Source organism: Petaurus breviceps, unplaced genomic scaffold (genome assembly GCF_028583685.1).
Source record: "Petaurus breviceps papuanus isolate PSGF00001 unplaced genomic scaffold, PetGlider_PUasm1.0 90977, whole genome shotgun sequence".
NCBI classification, from domain to species: Eukaryota; Metazoa; Chordata; class Mammalia; order Diprotodontia; family Petauridae; genus Petaurus; species Petaurus breviceps.
This window is the reverse complement of record NW_027187391.1, coordinates 8,747,251-8,774,206: the sequence shown is the minus strand read 5'-3', so window position 1 is coordinate 8,774,206 and position 26,956 is coordinate 8,747,251. Positions and strand designations below refer to the sequence as shown.

The 26,956-nt window shown below is 38.6% G+C and overlaps 1 protein-coding gene and 1 long non-coding RNA gene across 6 annotated transcripts in view; one reads left to right on the top strand and one right to left on the bottom strand.

The window, feature by feature from the left end:
* MAP7 (microtubule associated protein 7) overlaps positions 1-26,956 on the bottom strand; it is a 239,671-nt gene that overhangs the window by 179,756 nt on the left and 32,959 nt on the right. The window contains exon 1 of one of the 4 annotated variants that reach the window (XM_069077286.1): positions 12,839-13,578. The exons of 2 other annotated variants lie outside the window; for them this stretch is intronic. In XM_069077286.1, coding sequence (XP_068933387.1) covers positions 12,839-12,971 — 133 coding nt within the window. In that variant the 5' untranslated portion in view covers positions 12,972-13,578. Of the gene's footprint in view, positions 1-12,838; positions 13,579-26,956 lie in introns of those variants that run through there. One more of the 4 variants, XM_069077287.1, reaches the window with a different exon arrangement.
* LOC138153112 (uncharacterized) lies at positions 1,630-26,269 on the top strand. 2 transcript variants are annotated; one of them, XR_011166300.1, is made up of 4 exons: positions 1,630-2,759; positions 14,668-14,832; positions 23,535-23,698; positions 25,303-26,269. It is a non-coding gene; the product is annotated as an uncharacterized lncRNA (long non-coding RNA). The 2 variants fall into 2 exon arrangements; XR_011166299.1 differs by having other exon boundaries at positions 23,535-26,269.

Below are 26,956 nucleotides of genomic sequence, written 5' to 3'. Positions count from 1 at the left end.
AATGGGTCCACATTTGCCTAATGTGAAACCTCAAAGTACAAACATCGTTATTCCAGAGTCAATCAATAACAGTCAATAAACATTTATTAAGTGCCTACTATATGACATGCACTGTTCTAAGTGTTGATGTTTATATTATCGGGAAGGAACTGGATTCAGTCCTCGAAATTTGAACTAGATGACCCCTGAGGTCCAGCTTAGGCCTATGATCCTGAAATCATAAAGGCTCCTTGCATATTTCATACTTCTGACAGTAAGGATCTACCTATTCTGAGAAACCAGTTTTTCTACCATCTGAAAACAAAGAGTCTAGGTTGAAGTGAAGACAACATTATAAAAGAAATGTATAAAGGGAAATTTCCCAAAGTGGCTGGGTGAGGTGTCTAGGAATGGGTGGGGTGCCGAAGGAAATTACATATTGGATTTTAAGCTAGTGTCATCTCTTGCTATAGAATGCTTCCCAATATAAAGAAGAATACTTTTAACATTGGTAACATTAAAAATAAAAATAGTTCTGGGTAAGTTTAAGACCAAAGAGGATTTGTTTCTTTAACACAGTTTTTTGTGCTCTAATTCACACCTCAATAGTTTATAGTAGTAACAGATTAGTAAAGGACTGACCTCAAAATGGAGCACTCCCATAACACTATGAACAACAAACATGTTTGTAGTGATACAGTAAGAAAAGGGGGAAAAAAATCTCAACAAGGGAACTTATGGGAAATGGAAGCTTTTGCCTCTCACACTGGAATTTGAGTCAACCAGGTCATTGAAGTGACCAGAATCTGATGACTGAAATGACCTTACGTGGCATGAATGGGTAATCTCAGTGCAGCACCTAGTGAACAAAGGTCTTCATTACAAAAGCCACTGTCACACTGTCATGAAAGGGCACCTATTTCTCTGAACCTGCTCTGGGTTCAGGGCAGAGTCCTGGTTGCTGGAATGTGTAATGGTCTTCCCAATTCCACTTCCAAACATTATTCCTGGCTTGGAGCTTCAGTGTGTCATGTGTAATCAGTAATCCCATGAAAGGCAAACACTGATGGGGCCTAGAGGCCCCAAATCTCAATTTAGACACCATAGCCCTTCAAGGGTATCCAGTAAATCCCTCTGGGTTCAATAAGGACTCATTAAAAGGAAGGCAGCAACTCCATCTGAAAACCAAACTGATCCCTTTGTTATAGTAAAGACTTGGAACCTAAGAAAGTGCCCATCCACTGGGGAATCACTCAACAAATTATAGCATATGAATTCATATGCTATGGATAAACAAAATGTAAGAATGTAAATACAAAATACAAGAATACAAGAATGTAAAGAAAAACACCTTTAAAAGAAACTTGAGAATTCTGATCAATGAAATAACTAATTATGATTCTAGGGGGCTAATCCTAGAGGCTACCTACCTCCTGGCAGAGAAGTGATGGAGACATGATGTTGAATAAGTCATAATATTTTAGACTTGGCCAATATGGAAATTTGTTTTGCTTGATTATCTATTTTCTGTGAGGATTTTGTTCTGTTTTAAATTGGTGTTGGATAGGAGGAAGAGAGATGGAAGGGGGAGGGAAAGAAAAGGGAAGGAAAAAGGGGAAGGGAAAGGGAAGGGACACACAAACATGGAAGCTTTGAAATTTATATTTTGAATTTATTATATATTTTAAAAGAAAAGCTAGCCATAAATAGATTTGTAATTTTATGTACAATCCTCTTTTTGTTCTATGTATGTGGAAATGCTCATTTTATGTAGTACTTAAGCAACACACACACACACACACACACACAGCTGAAGCTTTTAGGATTGTGAGTTTTAAGCCTTTGAAAAACATAGGAGTTCTTCCTGAGTTCTTTTCCTATCTGTTTCTCCTATCTCCCCCAGTGTATTAGCAACTCTAAACTATCACATTCGTTCTTTATCTGGCAATAATATTCTAGAGCACAGCACATGCTGATGCCTTTTTCAAAGTGGTTTCTCTGTACCTGTGGTTTTGTTCACAAGAGAAACAGAAAATACCATCAAAGTAAAAGTCAGTGAAATTAAAGGTGGAAGTAGCCTATCTACAAATACCATTACAGTAAAGTGATAAAGATTTCCTTCACACCAAGAAGGGATGTTGATGACAGCATGTGTGTCAGGGGGAAAAATTACTGTAGATACTGTGAATGGATGAGATCCAGCTAAAGTAAAAAAAAAAAAAAACATGAGTATTAAGTCCTGTGATTTTCTCTTATTTCACTGGCTGAAACCCCAATCTTCTAACTCTGATATGATTCAAAGACCAGAAGAAAATAAGCAAAGGCAAAAAAAGTTGCCTGACCTGGGACAGGGGTGAAAACAATTCTTTGTAGTTTGATTTTTCAAGATCACTTAGAATCACAGCTGGTGTACTGTGTGTATTCTGAGACTCAGCAGACGAGGAAAGGTTTCAGTAGCTCCCTAAATCCCATGGCTTAAAAGGTTCACTCCCATAATCACCTTTAACACAACAAGCAGGAGAGGCAAGATTGGGCTCTGACATAATGTCCATGTCTTTCCATTCATTTACCATCACAAAATTACAGGGTGTTGTGGTGACTAACCTACATGACACAGAGCACATTTGGTCTATACCTAATAACACTGGCCTGAAAATCCAAGTCAGTGCAACAACCATTTCTAAGCATCTATGATATACACGGCATTGTGCTAGGCAAAGAATATACAGAAACGAAATTAAAAATGGTCCCTGTCCTCCAAGACCTTGCTTCCACTGAGGGTGAGTGGAAGGTGGGAAATGGCATTTGGAGAAAGGGAGAGAAAGGGAGAGGTGGGGGGAGGAGGGAGAGGGAGAGAGGGAGGGAGAGGGAGAGAGGAAAGGAGGGAGAGAGGGAAGGAGGGAGAGAGGGAGGGAGAGGGAAGGAGGGAGAGAGGGAGAGGGGGAGAGAGAGGGTGGGGGGGGGAGGGTGTGTATGTTTATCTGTTTCAGCTGTGTAGGTGTAACTGCAAACACTCCCTGGGAGGAGCATTACCATCCTGGAAGTTTATAGACACTACAATTTTGCCCTAGTTTTCTTGGCTACTGTTTTTGTTCTTTCAATATTGTTTTTTTATTATTAAACATTACATACCTAGATGTTTCATTAGGAAGAAAGAAACTGAGTTAGGATAAAGAACTTCCTGTACATCTCCAGTCATGTCATTTGCACTCCATGGGGGCCATCATCCATTTTTTCTCTCCACCTGAAAATGGGTTCTACTCCTATGAATGGCTTTCAATAGCCCAGTTTTGGCCATCTTGCTCAGTCTGAGGCCACAACCTACCCTTCCTGGACACCTTCAGCCATGCAACTGAGAAAGTATTGACATCACCTCTCTAGCTTCCTTTCATATATATCTTTCCCCATATTCTCTCATATAGCATGTGTTATGTCTTATCAAGCACCATCCCAACCATTTTAATCTTTAAATTAACATTTCAATATTAATTTAATATTTTTTAATATTGACTAATAATTTAATATGGAATATTTGATATTCAAGTCAAGCAACAATAGCCTTCACAGTGATATCCCTTTTAAAAATAAAATTTAACTTTAATGAGTATAGAATATGTCCCAAGAGTCTTAAACTCTTAAAGCTTAAGACTTCACTAGAACTATTGGGACTCCCTGTACTTTTCGTTTGTTTGGGTTTTGGTTTTTTTTGGCGGGGGAAGGCAGGACAATTGGGGTTAAGTGACTTGTCCAAGGTCACACAGCTAGTAAGTGTCAAGTGTCTGAGGCTGGACTTGAACTCAGGTCCTCCTGACTCCAGGGCCAGCGCTCTATTTACTGTGCCACCTAGCCACCCCCAACAATAGCTAATATTTATAGAGCTTGCTAAGTGCTTTATAATTATTATCCCATCTGATCCTCAAAATGACCTTGGGAGGTAGATTCTATTACCATCTTCATTTTACAGGTGAGGAAACTGAAGCAAAGGTTAAATGACTTTCCCAGGGTCATACAGGTAGTAAATGTTTGAATCTGTATTTGAACTCAGGTCTTCCTGACTCCAGGCCCAGGTCTCAATCCAATGAGCCTCCTAGCCAGATGTCACTTCTTTCTGTCCTCCACTTGGAAGAATCCCTACCTTCCTTCACAGGACACCTCACTTGCCACTGACTCTAAGGAGCCTTTCATGTTTCCCCCCAGTTATTAATCTACTCTTAAAACTACTTTGTGTTAATTTGCACATACTTTGTACTTATTAACTTGTGTATATATCATATTCCATCTCCTCACAAAAGAATGTAAATTACTTGAAGTTAGAGATTATTTTCTTTTTCTCTTTGTACTTCTAGCACATAGTAAAGGGCCTGCCTTGTACATAGAAGATGCTTTAAAAATACCTCTTGCGGGCAGCTAGGTGGCACAGTGAATAGAGTACCAGCCCTGGAGTCAGGAGGACCTGAGTTCAAATCTGGCCTCAAACACTTAACACACACACACACAAACCTAGCCATGTGACCTTGGGCAAGTCACTTAACCCCAATTGCCCTACTTTTCCTCCTCCAAATGGCAAAAAATTAAATTTAAAAAATTTAAAAAATAAAAAAATAAAAATACCTTGAATAGAAATGAAGAGTCTAGCCCTACTCTAACTTTTAGTCATGCTACTGCTTTGGACCAATGGACTTGGGTCTTGGAGTACTATGAGGTGTCTACCTTCCCGTTTAGTTTGAAACACTGAGAAATTGGCAAATCTAATTAGAGCTCCCAAAATAACTGATGGCGCTGGGATCTAGATACTGTCTAGGGAGAAACTGAGGTCAAAACTCAAGATTATTTGAAGAAATATGGATTGTATTAAAAGTCCCCTTTTATATGTGGCATTATTTTCTTCTAACTCATGATAAAGGAGCATCAGTAAGATTCTCTCCTCTACCTTCATGACAAAAAAGGCAACAGAGAATCTAATTTAAGTTTGCTTTTTAGAGATATGCTGATCTTAGTACAAATGGATATTCCATTCAACTTCAGACTATAACCTTTCAGTAAATGGGACCCACAAGGCACCATTCAGGAAACCATTATTATCTTATTTGTTTCTGATGTTGAGACAGTCATAACTATTCTGGTTCCACCAGTATAACTAATGAAATAGGTCTACATATGTCTAAGAAAGTTGTTTACTTCAATTATAGCACAATAAAGTAGCTCACAGACAAAAAATCTGATTATGTTACAGGTTAAATCCTACCTTGCCCCATGAGTGCAATTGGGTAGCGCAGTGAATAGTGTTGGATTTGGAGTCAGGAACACCTGAGTTCAAATATAGCCTCAAACACTTACCAGATGTGACCCATGGCAAATCACTTAACAGGCTCTCTGCCTCAGTTTCCTTGCTGTAAAGTGGGGATAATAATAGCATCCACCTCACAGGGTTGTCTAAGGAACAATAGAGAAATATTTGTAAAGCACTTAGCCCAGGGCCTGGCCCATTATTACTGTCATTGTTTCGTCCTTTCGGTCATGTCTGACTCCCCTAGCTGCCATTTGCAATTTTCTTAGCAAAGATACTGAAGTGGTTTCCTATTTCCTTCTCCAGTTCATTTTATGGATGAGGTGAGGCAAATAGGCTTAAGTGACTGCCCAGGCTCACGCAGGTAGTAAGTTTCTGAGGCCCAATTTGAACTCAGATCTTCCTGACTCCAGGCCCAGCCCTCTATCTGCTGTGCTCCCCGGCTGCCTCTTCCTTCTCCTCCCCCACTTGCACCCACTAAATATCTCCTTTATCAGAACAGAGAAAGGCAATAACATGGATGTTATTCACTAATCGATTCAACAAATATTTGAGAGCCTATATTTAATTAGAAGAAATTTAACAGGAACAAATGTAAAATTGTACTTAGGTTCAAAAATCAACTTTATAAGTACACAATACAGAGATAAGGGCTAGCTCAGGGCTGGGGAACCTGCAGCCTCGAGGCCACACATGATCCTCTAAGTCCTCAAGTAGGGCTGCACTTGAGGACCTGGAGGGTCACATGTGGCCTTGAGGCCGCAGATTCCCCACCCCTGGGCTAGACAATAGTTTAACTGACAGAGGTCTGAGTATTTTAGGGAGCTGCAAGTTCAATATAAGTCCAAAGTACTATACAGTATCACCCAAAAGGCACTGCATCAGTGATCTTCAGCTACAACAGAGAGGAATATTGTCCAGGGACTGGGGGTGGAGGGGACAGCTGCATTGTACTCTGTCCTGTGAAGGCTACATCTGAAATATTGCATTCAGTTCTGGGTACCAAATTTCAGGAAGGATGTTGATAAGTTGGAGAGCATCCAGGGGAAAACAACCAGGATAATAAAAGGCTTGATGATCATATCATATAGGATCTGTTGAAGGAATTGAAGATGCTTTTAGCAGGGAGAAGGGAAGGAGTTAGGGGGGACAGGATATCTATCTTCAAATGTCTGAAAGATTACAATGTGGACAGGGGAGTAAATTTGTTTTACTTGGCCTCAGAGGGCAGAGCTAGGCACGATGGTCAGAAGTTGCAAAGAAGTATATTTGGGCTTGATGTAAGGAAAAGGAAAACTCTCCAATAGTAGACTGGACTGTCCTAAGAAGGAGCAGGTTCTTCCTTACTGGAGGTCTGCTAGGAAAGGGTGGATGACTATTTGCCACATATGTTGTAGAGAAATTTGGATTGTACTACAGCCCCTCAATCTCTTAGTACATAGCACTATCTCAGTCTTATCTCTGATAGGCCCTACAGTATTTGTCTTTTGTTTTTAAACAAACATCTCATTGTAAATTCTAATTTTTAAATTTATATTTGGATCATTCTTCACAAGTAGGGTTATCCAGTTGACTTTGGGTTCAATATTTCTGGATCGACTGAACTTCTTGTTCTTCTAAAAATAATAATTTTAGTCTATTAGCTGTTAAATTTTCCTGCTAAAAAGTTTTACCTAGTTCCTGAAATGGCACAAATAAGGACACTGCAAACAGACAATAGTCTGAGTCCAACAGGACAAAAGAAGAAAAGAAACAAGGAAATGTTGTGTGTGAATGAATCTAGACTGGTATTCACACTTCTTGACATAAGACTCCTCTCTGCAAACAAAAAAAGACCCATGACTTACAAAGAGGGCATTACAGTTGCTGGATCATCACCTGTCCAATGGGAATATAAATGGTAAATGGCAGCTAACATTTCATTTGGAAGCTTTAGCAGGCAAGAAACTCTACCTTTCCAGTGAATGAGCCAAAAAAAGTCACTGTAGGTTCCAGAAATATACACACTTTAACATCATGGGAGAAAATTCCTACAGTTTCACAGGAAATGTTCCACTACAATCTTGAGGCAGAATTCTACTTCTCTTCCCAATCCAACTAGCAGTTAATTGATTGACAGCAAAAAGGTGGGGGTGGAGAGGGCAGAATGATTAGTATTCAGAGTAACAAGTAAACAACTACTACCACCTCTAGAATAGTGATTCAAAAATTGGCTTACCAAAGGAGACTGAAAGTCAATATAATATGAGAAAAAAAAGGACTCACTACTGCCCATTCCCCAGAACATTTTCAGAATTTCTCCTTCACTCTCTATGGTATATTCGTTTAAAATAGTGAATCTTCATCCTTTGAAACTGACTTTGATCTTTGGAAACAACCAAAGTCATTCAAAGACAATTCTGGCAAATATGATAGATAATCTATTTGGGCACTATTATTATGAGGGAAAAAAATAGATTGAGGGATCTAGGTGGATAGAGTTCTGGGTCTAGAGTCAGGAAGACCTGAGTCCAAATCTGACCCCATATACTTACTAGCTATGTGACCTTAGGCCAGTCACTTTGCCTCTATTTCCTTATCTGTAAAATGGGGATGCTGATTGTTGTGAGGACCAAATGAGATAATAAAGCATCTAGCCCAGTGCTTGGCACCGTGGTAAGTGCTATCTATGCAAATGTCAGTGATTTATCATTAGATGAGCAGATAGGCAGCCTAGGGTTACCTGGCCTTCTAACACGTATTGCCTGAGTGATTATAGGCAAATTGTACCTCAGGGACTCTTCACGACTCTAAGTTACAGAAAAGTTGTGATATGTAGTTGAGGAGGGAACTTCCAGATTAGGGAATTCCTATATGAAATTCCTGGCCCCAAAATCAATTAATAAATAAAAAACAGTAAAATATAAGCTGCTTGATGGTAGTGACTATTTATAGGTTCTTGGGGCAAGAAAGTGGGACTCATCTAGAGGAAGCTTTAGAGATCCCCAGGGAACTTCCTTGTCCTTTGCTTTCAACTTCCTTAAGGGTGATTTTTACCTAGTTTTATCTCATGTGAGCTGCTTTTTAATCACCTTGAGGACTGCTTTCATCTGGGGGCTACTTTAATATTTTGTTAGAGGTACTGATTATTTGAAACCTCAGATTCTGAGTTATCCACTGCACCAGACTAAACCATGACTCAGACACTGGCACACAGTAGGCACTTAATAAATGCTGAATTAAATGAATCTCTTGTGCAGCTCACTCTGTAAACCAATCCAAAACAAACAAAGAAATATTCTGAGTAATGGCAGTATGACTATATTGAGAATGAAGCCTCACAAAGTGACCACTCCATGTGCAACATGCACATGGAGGCATGAGTTCTGGTCAATTTGCTTGATTCAATTCAACAAACAAATAAGCAGGGTACTTTGTGAAAAACAAAAATTAAAAAACAAAACCCCTTAAGTCCCTGCCCTCTAAAGTCTCATAATCTAGTTTACAAGCACTCAAAAGAGTCTATTCATTTTATAAGCCACATATCCTACAGTAGAATTCATAGTCAGTCAGGGCCACTTAGCAATTTATGCAAAATTAATCAAGGGCCAAAAGAAACACCCATAAGACTGTCAGTCCCAAGGTTGGCTATATGGAGCCTTTCCCCCTTTTCTCCCCCAAAAAGTGCAATAAGGAAGTTCCAATGCATTAACACAAAATTGTTGCTATTTTAAATGTCATATGATTAAAAAAAATATGCTAGAACCCTTTGACTCTTCATTATGGCTCAAGGTGATTGAGTTCTCTAAAGCTATAGCTGCAGAATCCCTAGGTCCCAAACCAAGTTGAGTACAAGTACGGTATGGATTGTGAGTACTGTAGTTTAAGGAGCAACCCAGCTAAGTTCAAAGTGGCTTATCTTGACAAGGTAATGAAACTTTTGGGCCAGGGCAACTGATGAAATCTACATTGGTGGAGGATATATCCACAGTGATGAAATCATGGATCTCTGAGAAGGGATTCTTTTGAAAAATAAAGACAGGGAAATATTTACATATTTATTGCCTTGCATGGTAGAACTAATCCTCATTCCAGAAATAAGGGAGCCTCTACAAAAACATCGATCAAATTGTATCATCACCCTAAAAAAGCACAATGATTTAAAAATCAAAGACAGTATAGCATAGTAGATAAAGTCAGTATCAGATACAGAAAGGAGGGCTGCCTCTGATTTATAATAGTTGTAAGACCCTGAGCAAATCACTTAACCACTGGGCAAGACTCTAAGACCATAAGGTAGAAAGACTGTAATCACTTGCATTGATAGCAGGAGTTTCCTCTACAAGGAGGTTCAAGAAGATCCTTAGGCCACTGAAATCAAAGGTCCAGTTCCAATCCTTAAGTAAAAATAGGTACCTTTAAGGCCAACCAGTTGGGGGGACCCTGAAGCTAGCAGAATCATTCCTTTTAAAATTCATTCTAAGTGGTTACTTTTCATTTAGGCTACCTGGGAAAGCTACAATTTATCATTAAAACAGACACACAATGTATCCCTGGATAGAAGCCCTTCAGCATTTTCAATTTAGTTATCCTGACTTTCTTCCCAGGACTGATAGTGCAAAGAGATATCAGTCACGAAAACTAGGTTTAGACATGATTGTCTGACTAGACAATCATGTGAAATTCATAGAAAAGAAAACAAGTTTTTGATCACTAATCTTATTAATGGCACACAGAAAAGGTACCATTAGGTTATCTGGGTCTGTTTTTAGAATTATCACTGAGAACTCAAACATCCTATCAGAAAGGATAGGATGCAAAGGAAAGGTACAGGTAGACAGCTAGCAGGGAATTAAAAAAAAAAACCAACAACAAAAAAACTTGTCTATCAAGTAGCAGCTACAAACTGGAAAAGGAAATATTTGAATTTTTCCACCAGACTTTTGTTGTAGGGTAAGGTAACTCAGTGATTTAGAGTTTACCCTTCTGCAAAGTAACAAGTCACTTCATCTCTGTTCCTCAGTTTCTTCATCTGTAAAAATGAGAGAGTTGAACTAGATGACCCCAGAAGTCCCTTCCAAGTTCTTGATCTCTGATTCCATGGTCCTATGTTAATTATCTAGGGGCATAGCCTGAGTGCCAGTGAAGACAGGAATATTTTTAGTGGAGATGCCAGAGTTCATCAAGTCACTTCTACATATTCTAGAAAGCAAGTTCTTTCATATAGTTCTAATCAGAAACTTGGTCTTAAACTAATTAGTTGTTTCTCTTAAGAATGCAGAGAGTACCCATCTTTAATTAGATAAGATACTAAAGACCCTTTCTCTCTAGTCTCACTCGATCTTCTGACATAAGTCATTGTAAGACATTTAGAGACTACTTCAGAAGGTGTGCAGCTTGTAAAGAGCAAGAAAAGGTAAGAGATCCTTTGCCAGTGCAGTGTATTTCCATTTCTTTGGGGGAGAGAAGAGGAAATAGAAGACTGGAGATCCTACACCCCCCTCCCCCCCAGGATTAAAGTCTCTTATTTCTCCAAATTGCTATAATAAATCGATCAACACAAAGAGGATATATTTGTAGAGTGGTTCTTAAACAAATATTCTCATTCTTTCCCCTTCAAATTAGATGGATAAAATAAGAGTAATGAGGGAGGGTATTAAGGAGAAAAAAAATCTATAGAATAGAATAATACAGTACTAAGAATGAAAAGTGTCATTCTCACGAACCACTGCCCCAACCACACAAAGGAAAATCACCACAAATCAGAAGAATGCTTCTAAAAAAGAGCCCATGGGAACAATCCCATAAAATCCACATGATCGTTAATTTTGAAAGTCACCAACTCCTAGGTGACCAGATGATTTGCTAATACAGTTTAAAGGGCTTAGTTCATTGTCAACAGCCATTTGAACTAGAATATGTTGCTAACTCCGGGGCAAACAAGGGGAGGGAAAATAAACAAACTTCTGTTCACGGTAGTGTTCAATCACTAAGGTCATTCTGCAAGGAGATTAAGAGGCAGTCCCCAGATAAAACCCTGCCAGATATTAAATAAGAATGACTATAGTAATAAGATTATATGTTACAGGAACACAATGAATGACATTAAAATGAAGGACTAAAAATCATCAGTGCTAATGCAAAAAGCAGAGTCTTATTGCAAACTTGATTACAATTCATTCAAGTACCAGAAAAATCACTAGTCCTCAGACATGGAGTCCTGATTAAGTATTTAGTCTGCTACAGCTTAAATGTTTTCCCACCAGAACTCTAGGTTTCTTCTCTGTAAGTATAAGAGGAAAATGTGATAACTCAGGGACAGAACAATACCTAGTAGACTAATTGCTACAAAGAGCTGGGGGGCTTGATGGTAATGCCAGAGGGAGGAATCCCCAAAGACAATCCCTAATGCAGTCAGAGGAAGAAGCATTACAAATTAGTTGGGAAGCAGAGCAGAGAGCTAACAGGCTAAGAACTTCAAACTGAAGAATAGGAGTCACAATTCTGAAATGCTGCCTTCTCTACATGGTAATTAAAACTCCAGGAGTCCTGGCTGTAAGACAGGGCTGTACATGATGCAGTACACAGTGACTCAACTGGCTGGGTGAGCTTCTGTTATATTCCATCATTATGTAAAGAGCGACAAACCCTCCCCCTTGACCTGTATACACATACACATACATACATATGTATATATATATCTATATACACACACTCAGCATATTTTACCGTCCAGAAAAATATTTAGAAACAAGGTTATCCTCAAAAGTTAAATGATCTGACTGCACATGTAAAATCTATATCAAAGTGCCTGCCTTTTTCAAGGTGGGGAGGGAGGAGAAAAAGGGGAAATCTGGAACTAAAAAATTGTTTTAGAGGAATATTAAATTTTTACATGTGATTGAGAAAAAAATAAAATAAAAACATTCTTTGAAAAAAAGTTAAATGTTCTTGCTACTACCATCCCTCTGCTGCCCGTCTAACTGTCCTCAGTCCCTCCCCACCCCTCAGTCATGGCATTTTCTTTTTCCCACTCTTAGAGCACACTTCAGTATAGAAACACAGCATACTATCCCCTTCCATCCTTGGCCCAGGTAAGATTGAATTCATTATGCCACAAACTCCAAATCCCCATTCTTCTGCCTAAAACTCCCCTCCTTAAAACAACACAGAAATTATCTGATCCCGCTAAAGAAAGTGGGGACCTGCTTATTTCAAACCTTGACAACTTAAATTACCTCCTCCTGACACTGATGGTGCAATTATTCACCATCAGTGGAGACCCATGTGGAAAATTGGGGTCTCAAAGCAAAGAGAGCAAAGAAGGTGGCTTTGTTCCACAAAGTGGCTCCTCTGAAATTTACAAAATCGAGGGGGGAGGGAAGAAGCAGGAGATGTACTGAATACTCCCGGAATTTAAAAAAAACGTACATAGTGTGGAAATGTCCGCTGGCAAACTATCCTGCTAGGTCATAAACACTACACAGTGCAGCATGCAGTGTAAGTACACTGGGTAACAGTGTGCCTTGGGCAGTGGAGCAGGAATGCACCGTACACAAACCTGGCCGAACTGTATAGAGAGCTAATGCATACCTTTCAGTCTTCTGGAATTTCCATTCTTTTGCTGTTCCTCTTCCTCATTAATGGTGAATAAACCAGGGGGATTTGGCCTTGAACTGGTCTTCTTCAACCTCTCTTGTCGGATAGCAGTAGCTGATCCAGGCATGTCGCTGCCACTTGGGGGTTTTGTTTGTTTGTTTGTTATTAAAGATATATGTTTATGTAATTGCAGCCTGGGTGAAGCTGCTAGCTCCTAAGCGGCCGGATCATTTGAGCACTTGTAATAGATCCCCTACGCGTAAACAGTGTGCAAAACAGCTGACAAATACTACTATCCGCTCGGCAGCGGAGGGCCTGCGGTTCCCCCCACCCCGCCTCCCTCACGAGCCCCTTCCCACTCCCACTCACTCTCCGCATTCACCCATCCCCGCACTCTCAAGGAAAGCCCTGATTAAAGCCACAGTGCATCGGTCCGATGCCTCTCTCTCTCCTGCCTAACCTGTTCAATCAGATCCTCCTTCCTGCTGCAGCACCCTTTTCCAATCTTCTTCCAGCTACAGCACACTAAAATATTCAGCACGCAACACAAGAGGGGAAAATATGATACGCCACCGTTAACAGTTGCCCTGACAACCCTGACATATCCTAATCAAAGGAGGGCTGGGAGCGTCTCTGTCTCCCCCAGCTGCAAGGCAGCAGCTTGCTGGAATGCCAGGTCCTGGGAACTCAAAAGCAGCGTGAACCTGGGCAGCTCCTTTCCTTCTCAGAGCAGTAGCAGCAGTGGCACTGGTGGCAGTGGCAGCGGAGGCAGCAGCAGGATGGGAGGAGGGATGGAGTTTTGCTTGCACAAGCAGAGGAGGATTCAGTCAAGAGAAAGGGCTCCAGGCAGGGAGCCTGATTTTTTTTTTTTTTTTTGCCAGGTACTCAATTATTACACTCTAAATCCCTGGCTGAATCAAAACCATGGCTGGGATCATGTCCCATCATCTCAAGTCCAATGTCACATCCAAGATTTCCTGGCATCCCTATATAAACATAGGCATACCCCCCCCCCAAAAAAACTTAAGTTTGCCAGTAGCTGTTAAGTAGAACATTCATGTTGTGTACCCAGTACAAAGTGGTCTCCAAAGAAGGCAAATAGAACATGGATTCTGCTTGATATCCATATAGATCATAACTTGGAATGTATACAGAGCACTTCAACGTCAAGTTGACAGAACATACTAGAGTAAATTAGTTCTGCAGAATTGAAAACCCTGACACAATTAGGGCTCATCCAGAAGATTTTTCCCTTATTGTACAAGCAAAGTTGCTACTGGCAATTCTGGGTGTTCCTGGCTATTTGTGGCCCTTGACCCAGATTTCACTTGTTTCACCCTTGGGCTCTTATCTCTAAAGCAGACAATCCTAGGACAATTCTGGGGTTTCTTGTGAAAAATGAGGCTCTTCCATTTGGATTCCCTAACTATGCCCTTCTCCAAAGCACTGAATATTTGAAAATTTGTGCCTTTCAAAGTTTTCAGACCAAGGAGAAAATTACATAACTTGGCAGTATCTTTCAAGTGGAGAGAATCCTTGTCTTAGCCACTGTTTTTTACTTAAAAAAAGAAAAAAGAAAAACTTACCATGACTACATTCTAATGAGTCCCTTCAGCATTTGTAGGTGTAGTTTATAGAAGAGTAGGAACTACAAAGTGTTTCAAGGCCAGGATGAGATTTGCCATATAGGTTTTTCCATACAAGTAAAAATCCCAGACTCACCAGGAAATGTTTTACTATATGTATTTTTGTACTAGTTCATTCACTGCTTTATAACTGTTTCCTATTTCTACTATGTGAATATATTTTCTTTGTCTCCACAGACTGAAATTTTCCTCCAGGGGAACCCTTGAGATCTCTCTGTTTGACTTCCCACAATGCCCAAAGCAATACTAAGTACACAGTAAATGACTGGATACTTGTCTGTTCCTTGGGAGGCTTGAGAATTAAATTAATATCCACTAAACCTGGAGTCCAAAGAAACAGAGGTAAGTTCAACCTTGAGTTTCTGGCCAAGTCTTGTTCATTTATGTAATGTGTTTCTTTGGGAGAGGCATTTTTTATTTGGTTTTTCTCTGTTTTCTTTTTTAAAATATTTAATATATTTTATTTTTTTCCCAATTACACGTTAAAATAATTTTCAACATTAAAAAAAGTTTTGAGTTCCAAATTCTATTCCTCCTTCTCTCCATTCCCTTCCCCCTCCCTGAGACAGTAAACAATCAGATATAAGCCCAGGAAGAGACTTTTTTCCAAAGTAAAATATCTGTTATTTTCAGAAATTCCTTTTTCCTTCTTTGTGGTTCCTTCTTGGATGCTTTTCTCTTCTGAAGCTGATACAAACAATTTTTTTTTTTACTTCTGTTTTTCTTTTGCTAGTAAACATTCACAGTAAATGAACAGAATTCTTAGAACCTTTTTCTTTTCTTTTTTTTTTAATCCACTTCTTCCACAGGATCAGTCAGACTCATACTGACAACAGCAGGATCACACACAAAATAAGCATGTTTAAAAATACCACTTCTGCTCATTGCATAAAGAAAGTAGAAAAACCTCCATCAGCCTCAAGTCAAATGACAGATTATATTTAGAAATGACCTGGCTTCAAGGAAATAGTTAACTTCTTTACTGGTCTAAAATCACTATCATTTTTAGAAGAGGTAAGGTTAAAAAGATCTCCTTGCACTTTACATATAAAAAGGAAATTGGCAACCTATTACTAGTGGGGAAGTGAGAGAAAACTTTCTCAAATTGACAAGCAGGCATTTGAAAGGCTAAGTGCTGACAGGAATCCAAATCACTTGGCCACTACTTAATATTTATTTTCCATCTTACTCTCAAGGATGTGGCTTAAATGGTTTTAAAACCATTTTATGAGGGGAGCACAGGATCAGACCGAGAAGCTATTTGATAATTTAGCTTGCCTAAAGATCAGTCTGATGAAGGCAGCAACTGTGATTTATTCATGCTCTACCTTCTAAGGAACATGTATCTCTCCTTCTTCCCCACCACCCCCCATTTCTCTTTCCCTCTATTTATTGTGGAAGAAGATACAGTCTCTTTCTTGTGAAACTCCCTCTGAGAAATCAAGTTTATCAGCTTGCACCCAAATGGCTCAGAATTGGGTCTTAACCACCACACCCAGTCTGCTGGTGGTTTTCTCTTTACTTTGCCACTTGCAGGAATGTTATGCTAATTTCCAAGCTTTCACAAAGAAGGCTTCAGTAGAATGTGCCAGGTGATAGGTGATTCTTTGCCATCTTAATGCCAACAATGGATTCTGGTGGCGAATTCTGGTTTGTTTTAATTATAAAGTATGAGAATTGTCATCAGTGTTGTCTTTAATGCCACTCACTCAAAACTAGGGCACCTTGGGGTAGATGGAGTCTGACCATAGGGAATCCAGTAGGAACACACAAGCTTGTAAATGAGTTATATGAGTGAGAGTTCTTGACCTCTTTGTAGCCTTTGACACTGTCCTTCACCCTCTTCAAAATACTCTCTTCTCTAAGTTTTCATGAGACTGGAGACTCCGACTATCTGGCTGACCTCTCTTCCTCTGTTTCCTTTGCTGGATCTTCATTCACTCCATGCCTGCTAAGCCCAAGACTATCATAGACCCTCTTAAGTGATCACCTTTATTCAGATAACTTGTCCAGCCCTAACTTATTTCCTGATTCCAGTCTCACATCTCCAGCTTCCTATTAGACATCTCAGACTAGGTATCCTGTAGACATCTCAAACTCAGCATGTCTAAAATTGACTCATCTCTCCCACCCACCCTTCTTTAGAGTAAGTCAATGTAGCAAGCATTTATTAAGCACTTGCCATGCACTATGTGAAGCACTAGCAATACAAAAACAGAGATTCATAGTCCTTGCCCTCAAGGAGTTTATATTCTAACAGAAGCTGGAGAGTACTACAGAAATGTGAGGTATACCGTGTTTCCCCGATAATAAGACACTGTCTTATTAAATTTTTGGACAGAAAAACACCAGAGGGCTTATTTTCAGGGGAGGGCTTATTTTAATGAACATTGACAGCAATTTTAATAAACAGGTAAATGTGAACAAAAAAATGTACCTTTATTCAATAAGCAAATCACTGGGGAAGAACAGGATGACGCGCTCACTGCTGCAGCTCTGATTGTAGCGTGTAGTGCAGGGGATCACCTTCACTACAGTAGCAATTTCAATAGGGCTTATTTTCGGGATAGGTCTTATTATCGGGGAAACACGGTAGTACTATTCTATTCCTTTTTTTTTTTGCTTTTTGGAGGGGGGAAGGCAAGGCAATTGGGGTTAAGTAACTTGCCCAAGGTCACACGGCTAGTATTAAGTGTCTCAGACCGGATTTGAACTCAGGTCCTCCTGACTCCAGGGCCAGTGCTCTATTCACTTCGCCACCTAGCCGCCCCATTACTATTCTATTCCTGCTGGGGGGTTCCACCATCCTTCCAATCACCAAGATTCACCACCTAGATATGATGCTCAACTCCTCTCTCTCTCTCTCTCTCACACACACACACACACACACACATTCGCCATATCCAATCAGTTGTCAAGTCTCATCATTCCTACTTTTGTAACATCTCTTATAGACATCTACTTCTCTCCTCTGACACTGCCACCCTATTGGTCCAGGTTCTCATCACCTCATGCCTAGACTATTGCAATAGTCCTTCAGTTGGTCTCCCTGACTCAAGACTCTTTCCAGTCCAATTCATCCTCTGTTCAGCTGTCAAATTGATCTTCCTACAGCACAAGTTTGATAATGTTACTCTCCTTCCCCAACAGAATCAACCCCAGTGGCTCCCTATCACCTTCAGGTTCAAGTATAAAAATCTTGTTTGACTTTTAAAGCCCTTTATAACCTGGTTCCCTCTCACCTTTCCAGTGTTCTTACTCCTCACTTTGCCACTTGCAGGAATGTTATGCTAATTTCTAATATAAATTCCATATATATTTCCAATATATATTCCATATATTCTGTGATCCATTGACACTAACCTCCTTGTTCTTCTTTTCATAGGGCACTCTACCATCTTTGAGTATTTTCATTGACTATTCCCATGCATGGAACTCTCTCCCTCTTTTTCTCTTCCTCCTAGACTCGCTGGCTTCCTAAAGTCCTAGCTTCTGCAAGAAGTCTTTCCCAGTTGTCCTTAATCTTAGTACCTTCTCTCTGAGGCCATCCCCAATTTAATAAATGGGTTTTTTTTTTGTCTTTTTTGGAGGGGGGAAGGCAGGGCAACTGGGATTAAGTGACTTGCCCAAGGTCACATGACTAGTTAAGTGTTAAGTGTCTGAGGCCAAATTTGAACTCAGGTCCTCCTGACTCCAGGGCTGGAGATCTATTCACTGTACCACCTAGCTGCCCCTCCACCCCATTTAATAAATCTTGTTTGTATGCCATTGTCTACAAGTTGTCTCCCCATTAGAGTGAGTTCCTTGAAAGTAGGAATTATTTTTGTTTTTGTATCATTAGCATTTAGCACAGTGCCTAGTACACAGTAAATAATAAATGCTTAATGAATGCTATTTAATGGATTGGGACAGCAAATACAACTGAGTCTTGATCTTGAATCATCAACATGGAGAGCTGTCTTTTGCTTTCTTACCTCCTCATCTTCTCCCCCTAAAAACAAGTTATGGTAAGGTAACCTAGATTCTGATGTGTGCAGACTGAGTCTCTGGTTCAGAAAGGTTAATCTGTAAAAGCCTTCACATATTCTTTATTAACAGTTGGCATTGCAATTCCATAACAAGATTTACAATTAAAATAGTCTTCTTTTTGGCCCTGACCCAAGATTTTATCAGTGTGCAGAAACTCTTTCCACGTATGCAGATTAGGTTTTCATTTGTAATTTATAATTTTAGAGAGTTGCTTGTAGCACTGAGAGATTAAGTGACTTGCCTATCATCAAAATCAATCAACATACATTTATTAGGCACTTGTTATGTTCTAGACATCATGCTATGGACCTGGTATGTGTCAAAGGTAGGTCTTGGTCCCATATCTTCCTTATTCCAAGGCTGACACTCTTACCACTACTCTTGGCTATCTCTCACCAAAATAGTGCCCCATAGTCACTAAAAAACAATGTAATCAGTGAATAAACAAGCAGCATTCCCTATAATGTATGCTAGACTCTCACTCTGTAAAATTTTATAAAAACAAAGAAACTGTATTTTCAAATTCAGATTGATTTTGAGGGTAACCTAGGTCTTTTGTCAGTAGAAGAAAAGAAGGAAGAAACACTGATACTAGCAGAAAAATCTAAAATTAATCAAGTTATGAAGGCAAACATTAGAGTCTCAATGAAATCCACAAATATTCAAAGGAGATTGACTCGATGACCCATATACAAAAAAACATAACAGATGCAAAAGTCATTCAGATCATGCAGTTGGATAGCTTGAATTAATATATCATTATGTGTATTTGAAATAGGCACTGACAAGAGAAAATGAGTTGGGTACAGAACTGACTAGGAGGAAGAGAGAAGGGTGGGTTCCATTTGGGAAATAATCTTGTTTTTAACAATTACTGTGAGCAACTCATCTTTTCAACACAAAAGCTCTCCTGACAATGCTAGATTACTGTGAATTTTACATTAGCATCATCAACAAGGCATCAAAGTTGTATGTGGCCAAAAAACATTGACCAGATAAATTCATAGTGGGCACTAGTAAGCTAGAGTATATTTCCAACAATAACCTATGCTGAAGAATTGATATAAGGAATATCATCAAGCAATATCCAAAATATGTTGATAGAAGAAGATGGATAATCCAAGTGCCTCACAGATGCCCACAAAATGAAAAAAAGGCTTAAAGTCTAGAACATTGGGTATATACTAAGTGTAAGGTTCTATAGGAAAACATGGCACAAGCAGGGATGGGTTGAGACTTATGTCAATGGAGGGAATGTTTTCATGGACAAAAATCACTGAGTCATTAAAGCATCAAGGCATAAGAAGTGACTGGAGACCTTTCTTTTCTATCAAAATAAATATACACCAGAGTTGAATGAGATGGTCCCTGAAGTCTCTTTTAAATCTGACATTTGATGATTCTTTTACTTCTAGGCAGCACCTCCATACTGCAGAATTTACTCATTCTTTCCTTTAATAACAAACATTGCTTGAGTGGTAGGAGAGAATAGATATTTTTTTTGTCACAAAAAGGAAACTAAATTGTTATTATTAAAATTCCTTTTTTTTTTGCAATAGTTAACACTTTATATTTTCCAAATACTGTGTTATTTCTGATATGTGGGAGTTTCCCTTTGGTATTCATGGAGGAATTCAGGGTATCTATTAAAAAAACAAACCAAAAAACTCTTTCCAAGTGTAGAGTTCATTGTTTTGTGTCCCTGAGGTACAAAATTACCAAATTATGTATTTGTGAAAGTCCTCTGCAAACTATAAACTGTTATAGAACTATAAAGGATTGTCATCGTTCCACCTTATTTGGCATTACATAATTTTGTGTCCAGTTTCATAAATACGTAGAATCAATATTTGCTAAGTATAGTAACCCAAATGACTGTTTCTTAAGTGTCCAACGCCATGCCAAATATACTGTTGATTCTCAACAGATTTGCTGTGGCTTGCTTACTGGTAACCATATAAACTGTGAGTTATTTCCCTCTTTTATTTTTCATTTTAATCTTTAACCCAATTATGTTAAGTGGCCCTTGGAGTGGGATTGGGTGGTGGCAAGAGACTTTTCTTTTATATCAAAATAAATCTAAAGAAATGCAAATATGAATGTAATCATGAACACTTGTTCCTAGAGCACCTATGAAGTATTCTTCATTTAGATTTTATGAAAAATTAGTGGAGTGAGCATACATAGGTATATGTATATCTTTTTATATAATCTAGTAGTGGAGTGGGGGGTGGAGAAGGTTATAGATATCTAAGAAAATAACAATCTAACAGATTCTCAAACACTTTGGTTTCAGAACTCTTTACATTTGTAAAAATTATTGAGGAGCCCAAAGGGATTTAGTTTATGTGGATTATAGCTACTAACATTTTGTTGTTGTTGTCACAGTTCAGTCATTTCAGTGGTGTCTGACTCTTCATGATTCCATTTGGCGTTTTCTTGGCAAAGATACTAGAGTGGTTTGCCAGTTCCTTCTCTAGTTCATTTTACAAATAAGGAAACTGAGGCAAAACAGTTTGCCCAAAGTCACACAGTTAATAACTGTCTGAGGTCAGATTTGAACTCAGGAAGATGAATCTTCAAGGCCCAGCACTCTATCTACTGTGCCACCTTATTGAACTAGAAATTAGAACTGATAAAATTTTAAAATATTTATTCATCAGTTCATTTAAAACAATGATAAATCTATTACATCTTAATAAAAGTATAATTTTAAACTATAATTACATTTGTAAATGAAAAAAATTAATGAGAAGGGTAATTTAAATTTACATTTTTTGGTAAATCTCCATCATGCTTGGCTTACTTGAAGACAGATTCTTCATTCTACTGCATTTCTACTGCATTTCATGTATTGCAATGTTGTTTTGGTTGAAATGCATGAAAAATATCTGACTTTCTAGTTGGAAAATCAAGGAGTATTTTAATAGGTAAACAATATCTTTATTAATAGTTTCAACCTCACAGATCCCTTGAAAGGGGACCTTCAGGGGTCCTCAGGCCACACTTTGAGAACCACTGTCCTAACATTAATAGAGATTTTAAATTTCATGTGAGATATAAAAAAAATTCTAATACTTCAGGAGGGTGGGGCTATCACAGTTTTATGGTTAAACTGATAAAATAAAGGGTTATAATTTTTAATAAATCTCTTTTAAAGTAGATTTTAAATGTGTTTGCAGATATGAAGATTATGCCACTCACCTAATATGTTATTGGTTGTTATTGGTTGTCTTCTCCCTCCCTTTTCCCAGATCAATGATAGATTTATACCAATCCACCTACCTGGTGTCCCCTTGCAACAAGAAACTAAATAAAGGGAAATAACTACTGGTACCTATGGGCATCAAACTAACGATGTTGGCTTACTTAGCAATGTGCTATATAACCACTGAGTTAACTAGTCATGCTAAACAATATACATGACAGATTCCATTCACTCTTACTTTCTGGGGCTATTATTTGCTGACTATAAATTTGTGAAACAGCTCAGTCCATGAGTGTTAAAAAATTTGCCTGGTGGTTCAGTGGATAGAGCACTGGCCTTGGAGTCAGAAGGCCCCGGGTTCAAATTTGATCTCTGCCATTTACTAGCTGTGTGACCCTGGGCAAGTGATTTAACCCCAATTGCCTCCATCCTGCCCCCATCCCCCAAATTGCTTGACTGGATAAGACTATACTCATTTACCCCCCCCCCCCCATTCTAAAAGCCTAAGACATTTCAAAATATTAAATGAGAAAGGGACTGACATTATTAAAGGGCAATATAAATGAATTTACATGGGGGAATCCATACTATATCACAATTAAATTACATGTACAATGCATAATGCTAAATTATTTGCTTTTTGATGAGGCTTAGATGTCTCAGAATGATGTTTCCTTCCTTTACTCATTTCCACTGATAATTAGGGGAGAAAATCACTCTTAAAAAGAATTTAAATTGTTACATCTTAAATTTTTAATCTACTTCTCTGAAGAATGCTTTATTTCACTTCTAATGGTTTAGAGGTGCCAAGTATGCAGCTTACAAACATACCAATTTAAAATGAAGTCAGAAAATATTTGACAAAAATACAATAGAACACAGATAATATTAATATGTGGCTTTCTAAGTCAATATGCTGCCCCTAGGGATTCTTATATACGGTTTAGTAGATTCTGCTGCTATTTGAAGTTGATACTCATAATTTTATGTGAACTCAAAAAAAAGTTTCTTTGAAAATTACTTATCTAGTACTTCAATCTCTATCTCAACCTGTTAAAATCTTATCTGTCCTCCAAGGTCTAGCTAATCAATCAATCAACAAGGATTTACTAAACACCACCATATGTAAGCATTGTGCTGTGGATTCAAAGATAAAAATGAAAGTCTCTACCTTCAAAGAGCTTACAGTTTAGTTGGGATAAGCAACATATGCAACCATGGCTACAGATTAAAAAATAAATATGATATAATTTTAGAGGGAACCTAATGTATTATCTCCTCCATGAAACCTTCCCTAATTCATAGCCTTCCCTTCCCCCATTCCCTCTCCTCAGTCAGAAATAATCTTCTCTCTCTTGGATCCCTCCCAGCTCTCTTATACATACATTATTTTCCATTTTCCATGGTATTTTTTGTATATTATTTTATATATATGTTATCATGTATACCGTGATTATATGTATATAAGCTTCATAAGGTTCTATATTAATTTTTGTTTCATCCTTGCAAACTGCCTACTGCATGCTAGGTACATACTAGATGTTTAATAAATGTTTGTTCAGGGGCGGCTAGGTGGGCACCAGCCCTGGAGTCAGGAGGACCTGAGTTCAAACGCGACCTCAGACACTTAACACAAAAACTAGCCATGTGACCTTGGGCAAGTCACTTAACCCCAATTGTCCTCCAAAAAAGCAAAAAATAAAAAAAATAAAAATAAATGTTTGCTCAATTGAATTGATCGTGTATGTGGATTCCTAGTTACTACAGGCTTCAGATAGACTGCTGGCTGTTTCTGTACCACCCTCAGGCTCACCTTCGAGGTACTCTCACTATCAATGAGGATCTACCATTTGCTGATGGCTTTTGCTCTGCAGCATACCTCCTATTTCTGAAGCATTCTGAAGCCATTATCATGGCAACAAATTATGGCTCTGAAAGAAAACTTGACCTTCTAAGTAAAAACCAAAAAAGGTAAGTTCACTTTGATGTTCTTCATTGGAATGTCTTTTGTGTCAAGCTTGTCCTACAAACAGTGAACACTTATTTCAGGAGTCATCAGGCCATCATTCAAGAAGTTCCAGGTCCCTGGAGGGCCTTTTCTAACATTTCTATAAATCTTCCAACCCATATGTCAAGTTCTTTGAGATTCCAAAGAGTCCGTTCTACCCTCCACATTTATTTGAATATGAACTGGGTCCTTAACCACTCAGAGCCTCTATGCATTCATTAGGTATCATAAAGCTAAGTTGCAAATGTGGTATAATATCAGATTAAATATGTTGACATAAATTCTAACAAATCACAAAGCCCATAGCAAAAATTCCCTTGGGTCTGCTTGTCCTTGAATTCTAACTGGTGGTTATATTTTATTTATAGTAAATGATACAGACTTTCGAATGTGTTAGAAAAAGCTACTTTATAAACATTTAGTGTTATATAGATCTTTACTCATTTGTCAATAATTCAAGGTATCCAGTTTCTTTTTAAAACTTCAGGAAGAGGCTGGACTGTTTTGAGACCAGAATTGAGTTGAAATCCTGCCTTAGACATTAAATAATTTTGTGACCACAGGCAAAACATTTAACCTCTTTCAGTCTCAGTTTCCTCATTTGTAAAATGAGGGGGTTGGGGCTTTATGACCTTTAAGGTTCCTTTCAGTTTGCAATTTATGATCCTATGATAATCACTGGGTATATAAACAAAAACCTCCTCTACATAGAGACTTAGGTGAGACTATGACATTCAGAATCATCTTCCCCACCATCTCCATGCCATACTCCAGCTTCCATCCCCCCAGAAGGTACACCAGCTTCCTCCCTAGGCTTCTGACTGCTGAGCTTCCACCCCAGCTAGCCCTGATTCAGGACACTGTGCCCCCTGGCAGGAGACTATGTGAATACTCTTTCCCTTTCATCCCCCTCATCCCCACATATTCCACCTTCAGCTCTGGGAGTAGTAGTCAAATCAACACTACCATTCTTGGAAAGGAGAAATCAATCAATCACCTTATAACTATATTCACAATCCCTGTGATGTCTCTGACCAAAACATCCTTTTCTGATCTCCAGTTCCCATAAGTTCATTATCTTCCCCCATTAGAATATAAACTCCTTGAGGGCAGGGACTGTCTTACTTTTTGAATTCATGTTCTCAGTTCAGCACAGCGAATGACATTTGGTAAATGCTTAATGAATATTTTTTCATTCATGCATATTGAATGGTACTTAATTAATACTAGTTATTGTTTTAAAAAATCTATCAAAGGGTCAAATGCTATTTAAGCCACAACACTGCATAAACGAAGAGACTGGGGTAATTAATTACACCTTACTTGCGTGAAGCCCTAAGAACAGAATTTCTCAAATTAGGATTTAAACTGCTAGTAGGAATTAGTTTCTCCACAAAATTTCCCAGCTGGACCACTGATTCAATTGTCTTTGTTGGGAATTATTCATCTGTTGAGATAGGCATTTTCTTTGACTTATTTCTCCCATTGGTGTCTGCTTGCCTATCAATCACTGCTGATTTTTCTATGGTGTCTTTGCTATAAATATGCTTCTTTGCTTCTTCCTTAGGATCTCTGGACCTGGCTTCAGACCCACCATTGTACCATGTTTAGGGCTTGGAGACTCTTACAACCACCCTAAAAATGAACTTTTTTTCTATGTATTGTTTCTCCTAATCCAAGAATAAGCTACTTGAGGGCAGGCAGTGTCTCAATTTTTCCTTTGTGTCTCTGGTACTTAATAAATGCTTTTTCATTAACTAATTCCTGAACCAGAGACATGTATTCACATAACCTGTGGAGAATGTTGCCAAGGCAATTAAAGAAAGGGACAGGTACAACCCATCTCGCTTTAACCTTCCTGATCACTAGCTCAGGGAACCATGTTGATAGTCATGGGTAGGTGAAATTGCCAATGGTTTTTACAGATAATTCTTTAAGTCTGTTGTTCTTGTTCAATCATTTCAGTCATTTCCAACTTTTCGTGTACCCATTTGAGGTTTTCTTGGCAAAGATACTGGACTGGTTTGCCATTTCATTCTCCACCTCATTTTACAGATGAGGAAACTGAAGCAAACAATGTTATGTGACTTGCCCAGGGTGACACAGCTATTTCTTCAAGCACGTTATGTTATTTTTCATCTTTGTATTCTCAGTGCCTGGCACATGCATAATAAATGCTCTTTATTTGAACTGCATTGAATGAACCCAACTAAAAGTGAACATGTCTATAGAAGATCCTAAAGAGGTAAATGGAATCCTTGCAAACTGTAGCAAGATTTTCAGTTTTCAAAATTTCAATCAAATACTGATGCCCAATTGTCATAAGTTCTATTATCTGTTCACTACTTTACTAATCATGCCTACAGAAGGGTTCAGACAGAATTGTAAGAAACAATAAAGGGGTTTCGTAAAATAAGTAGGAAAAAACATTGACTTGCCAAGCAAGCAATTCCAAGACCAGGAGAGTAGTAAAGTGCCTCTGTGCTATGATTTGAATGATGATTAAAGGCCCACTTGACCCCCCCCAAAATCTCCTTCCCATTAGTCTGCTAGATTGAATGAAATTCCCAAGATTTATTAAAATGCCAACATATAAAAAGCTCTGTGGTAGGTGCTAAGGATAACAAAAGCTTAAAAAAACCCCAGCAGCAACAACAATAAACCCATATAGTCCTTGTTCTTGAGGAGTTTACTATATGGGGAATAAACATGTATGCAATAAATATTACACAGTAGAATATAAGGGCAAAGATAAGATCCATATAAAATACATGGAGAGAATTTGATGAGGGGCAAGGGGGGGAATTTTCAGTTGGGAGTATCAGTGGTGAAGTGGTGATGATGGAACCTCAGAAAGAGAAGGATTTCAATGGGTTTCAAATAGATTTTCATGTATAGAGAGGCTATTCTAGGCAGTGGGGGAGGGGTGGGGGGTGAGGAAGAGAAAGAGCCATGCAAATACAAGGACATGAGAGGAACAGGATGAGATCATGGAACAGTTTGATATCTTGTCCAGCTGGAAGGGAGAGGATGTATAAAGAGGAGTAGAATGAAGTAAGACAGGAAAGTAGGTTAGAGCCCAGTTGTGAAAAGTTAAATGCCATGTTAAGAAGTCTGTATTTTTTTTTTTTTGACTACAGGAGTGAGTTAGATGAGCAGTTGGAAAATTAATATTGTCAATTATGTAAAGAATGTATTGGAGAGGAAAGAGCCTGGAGACA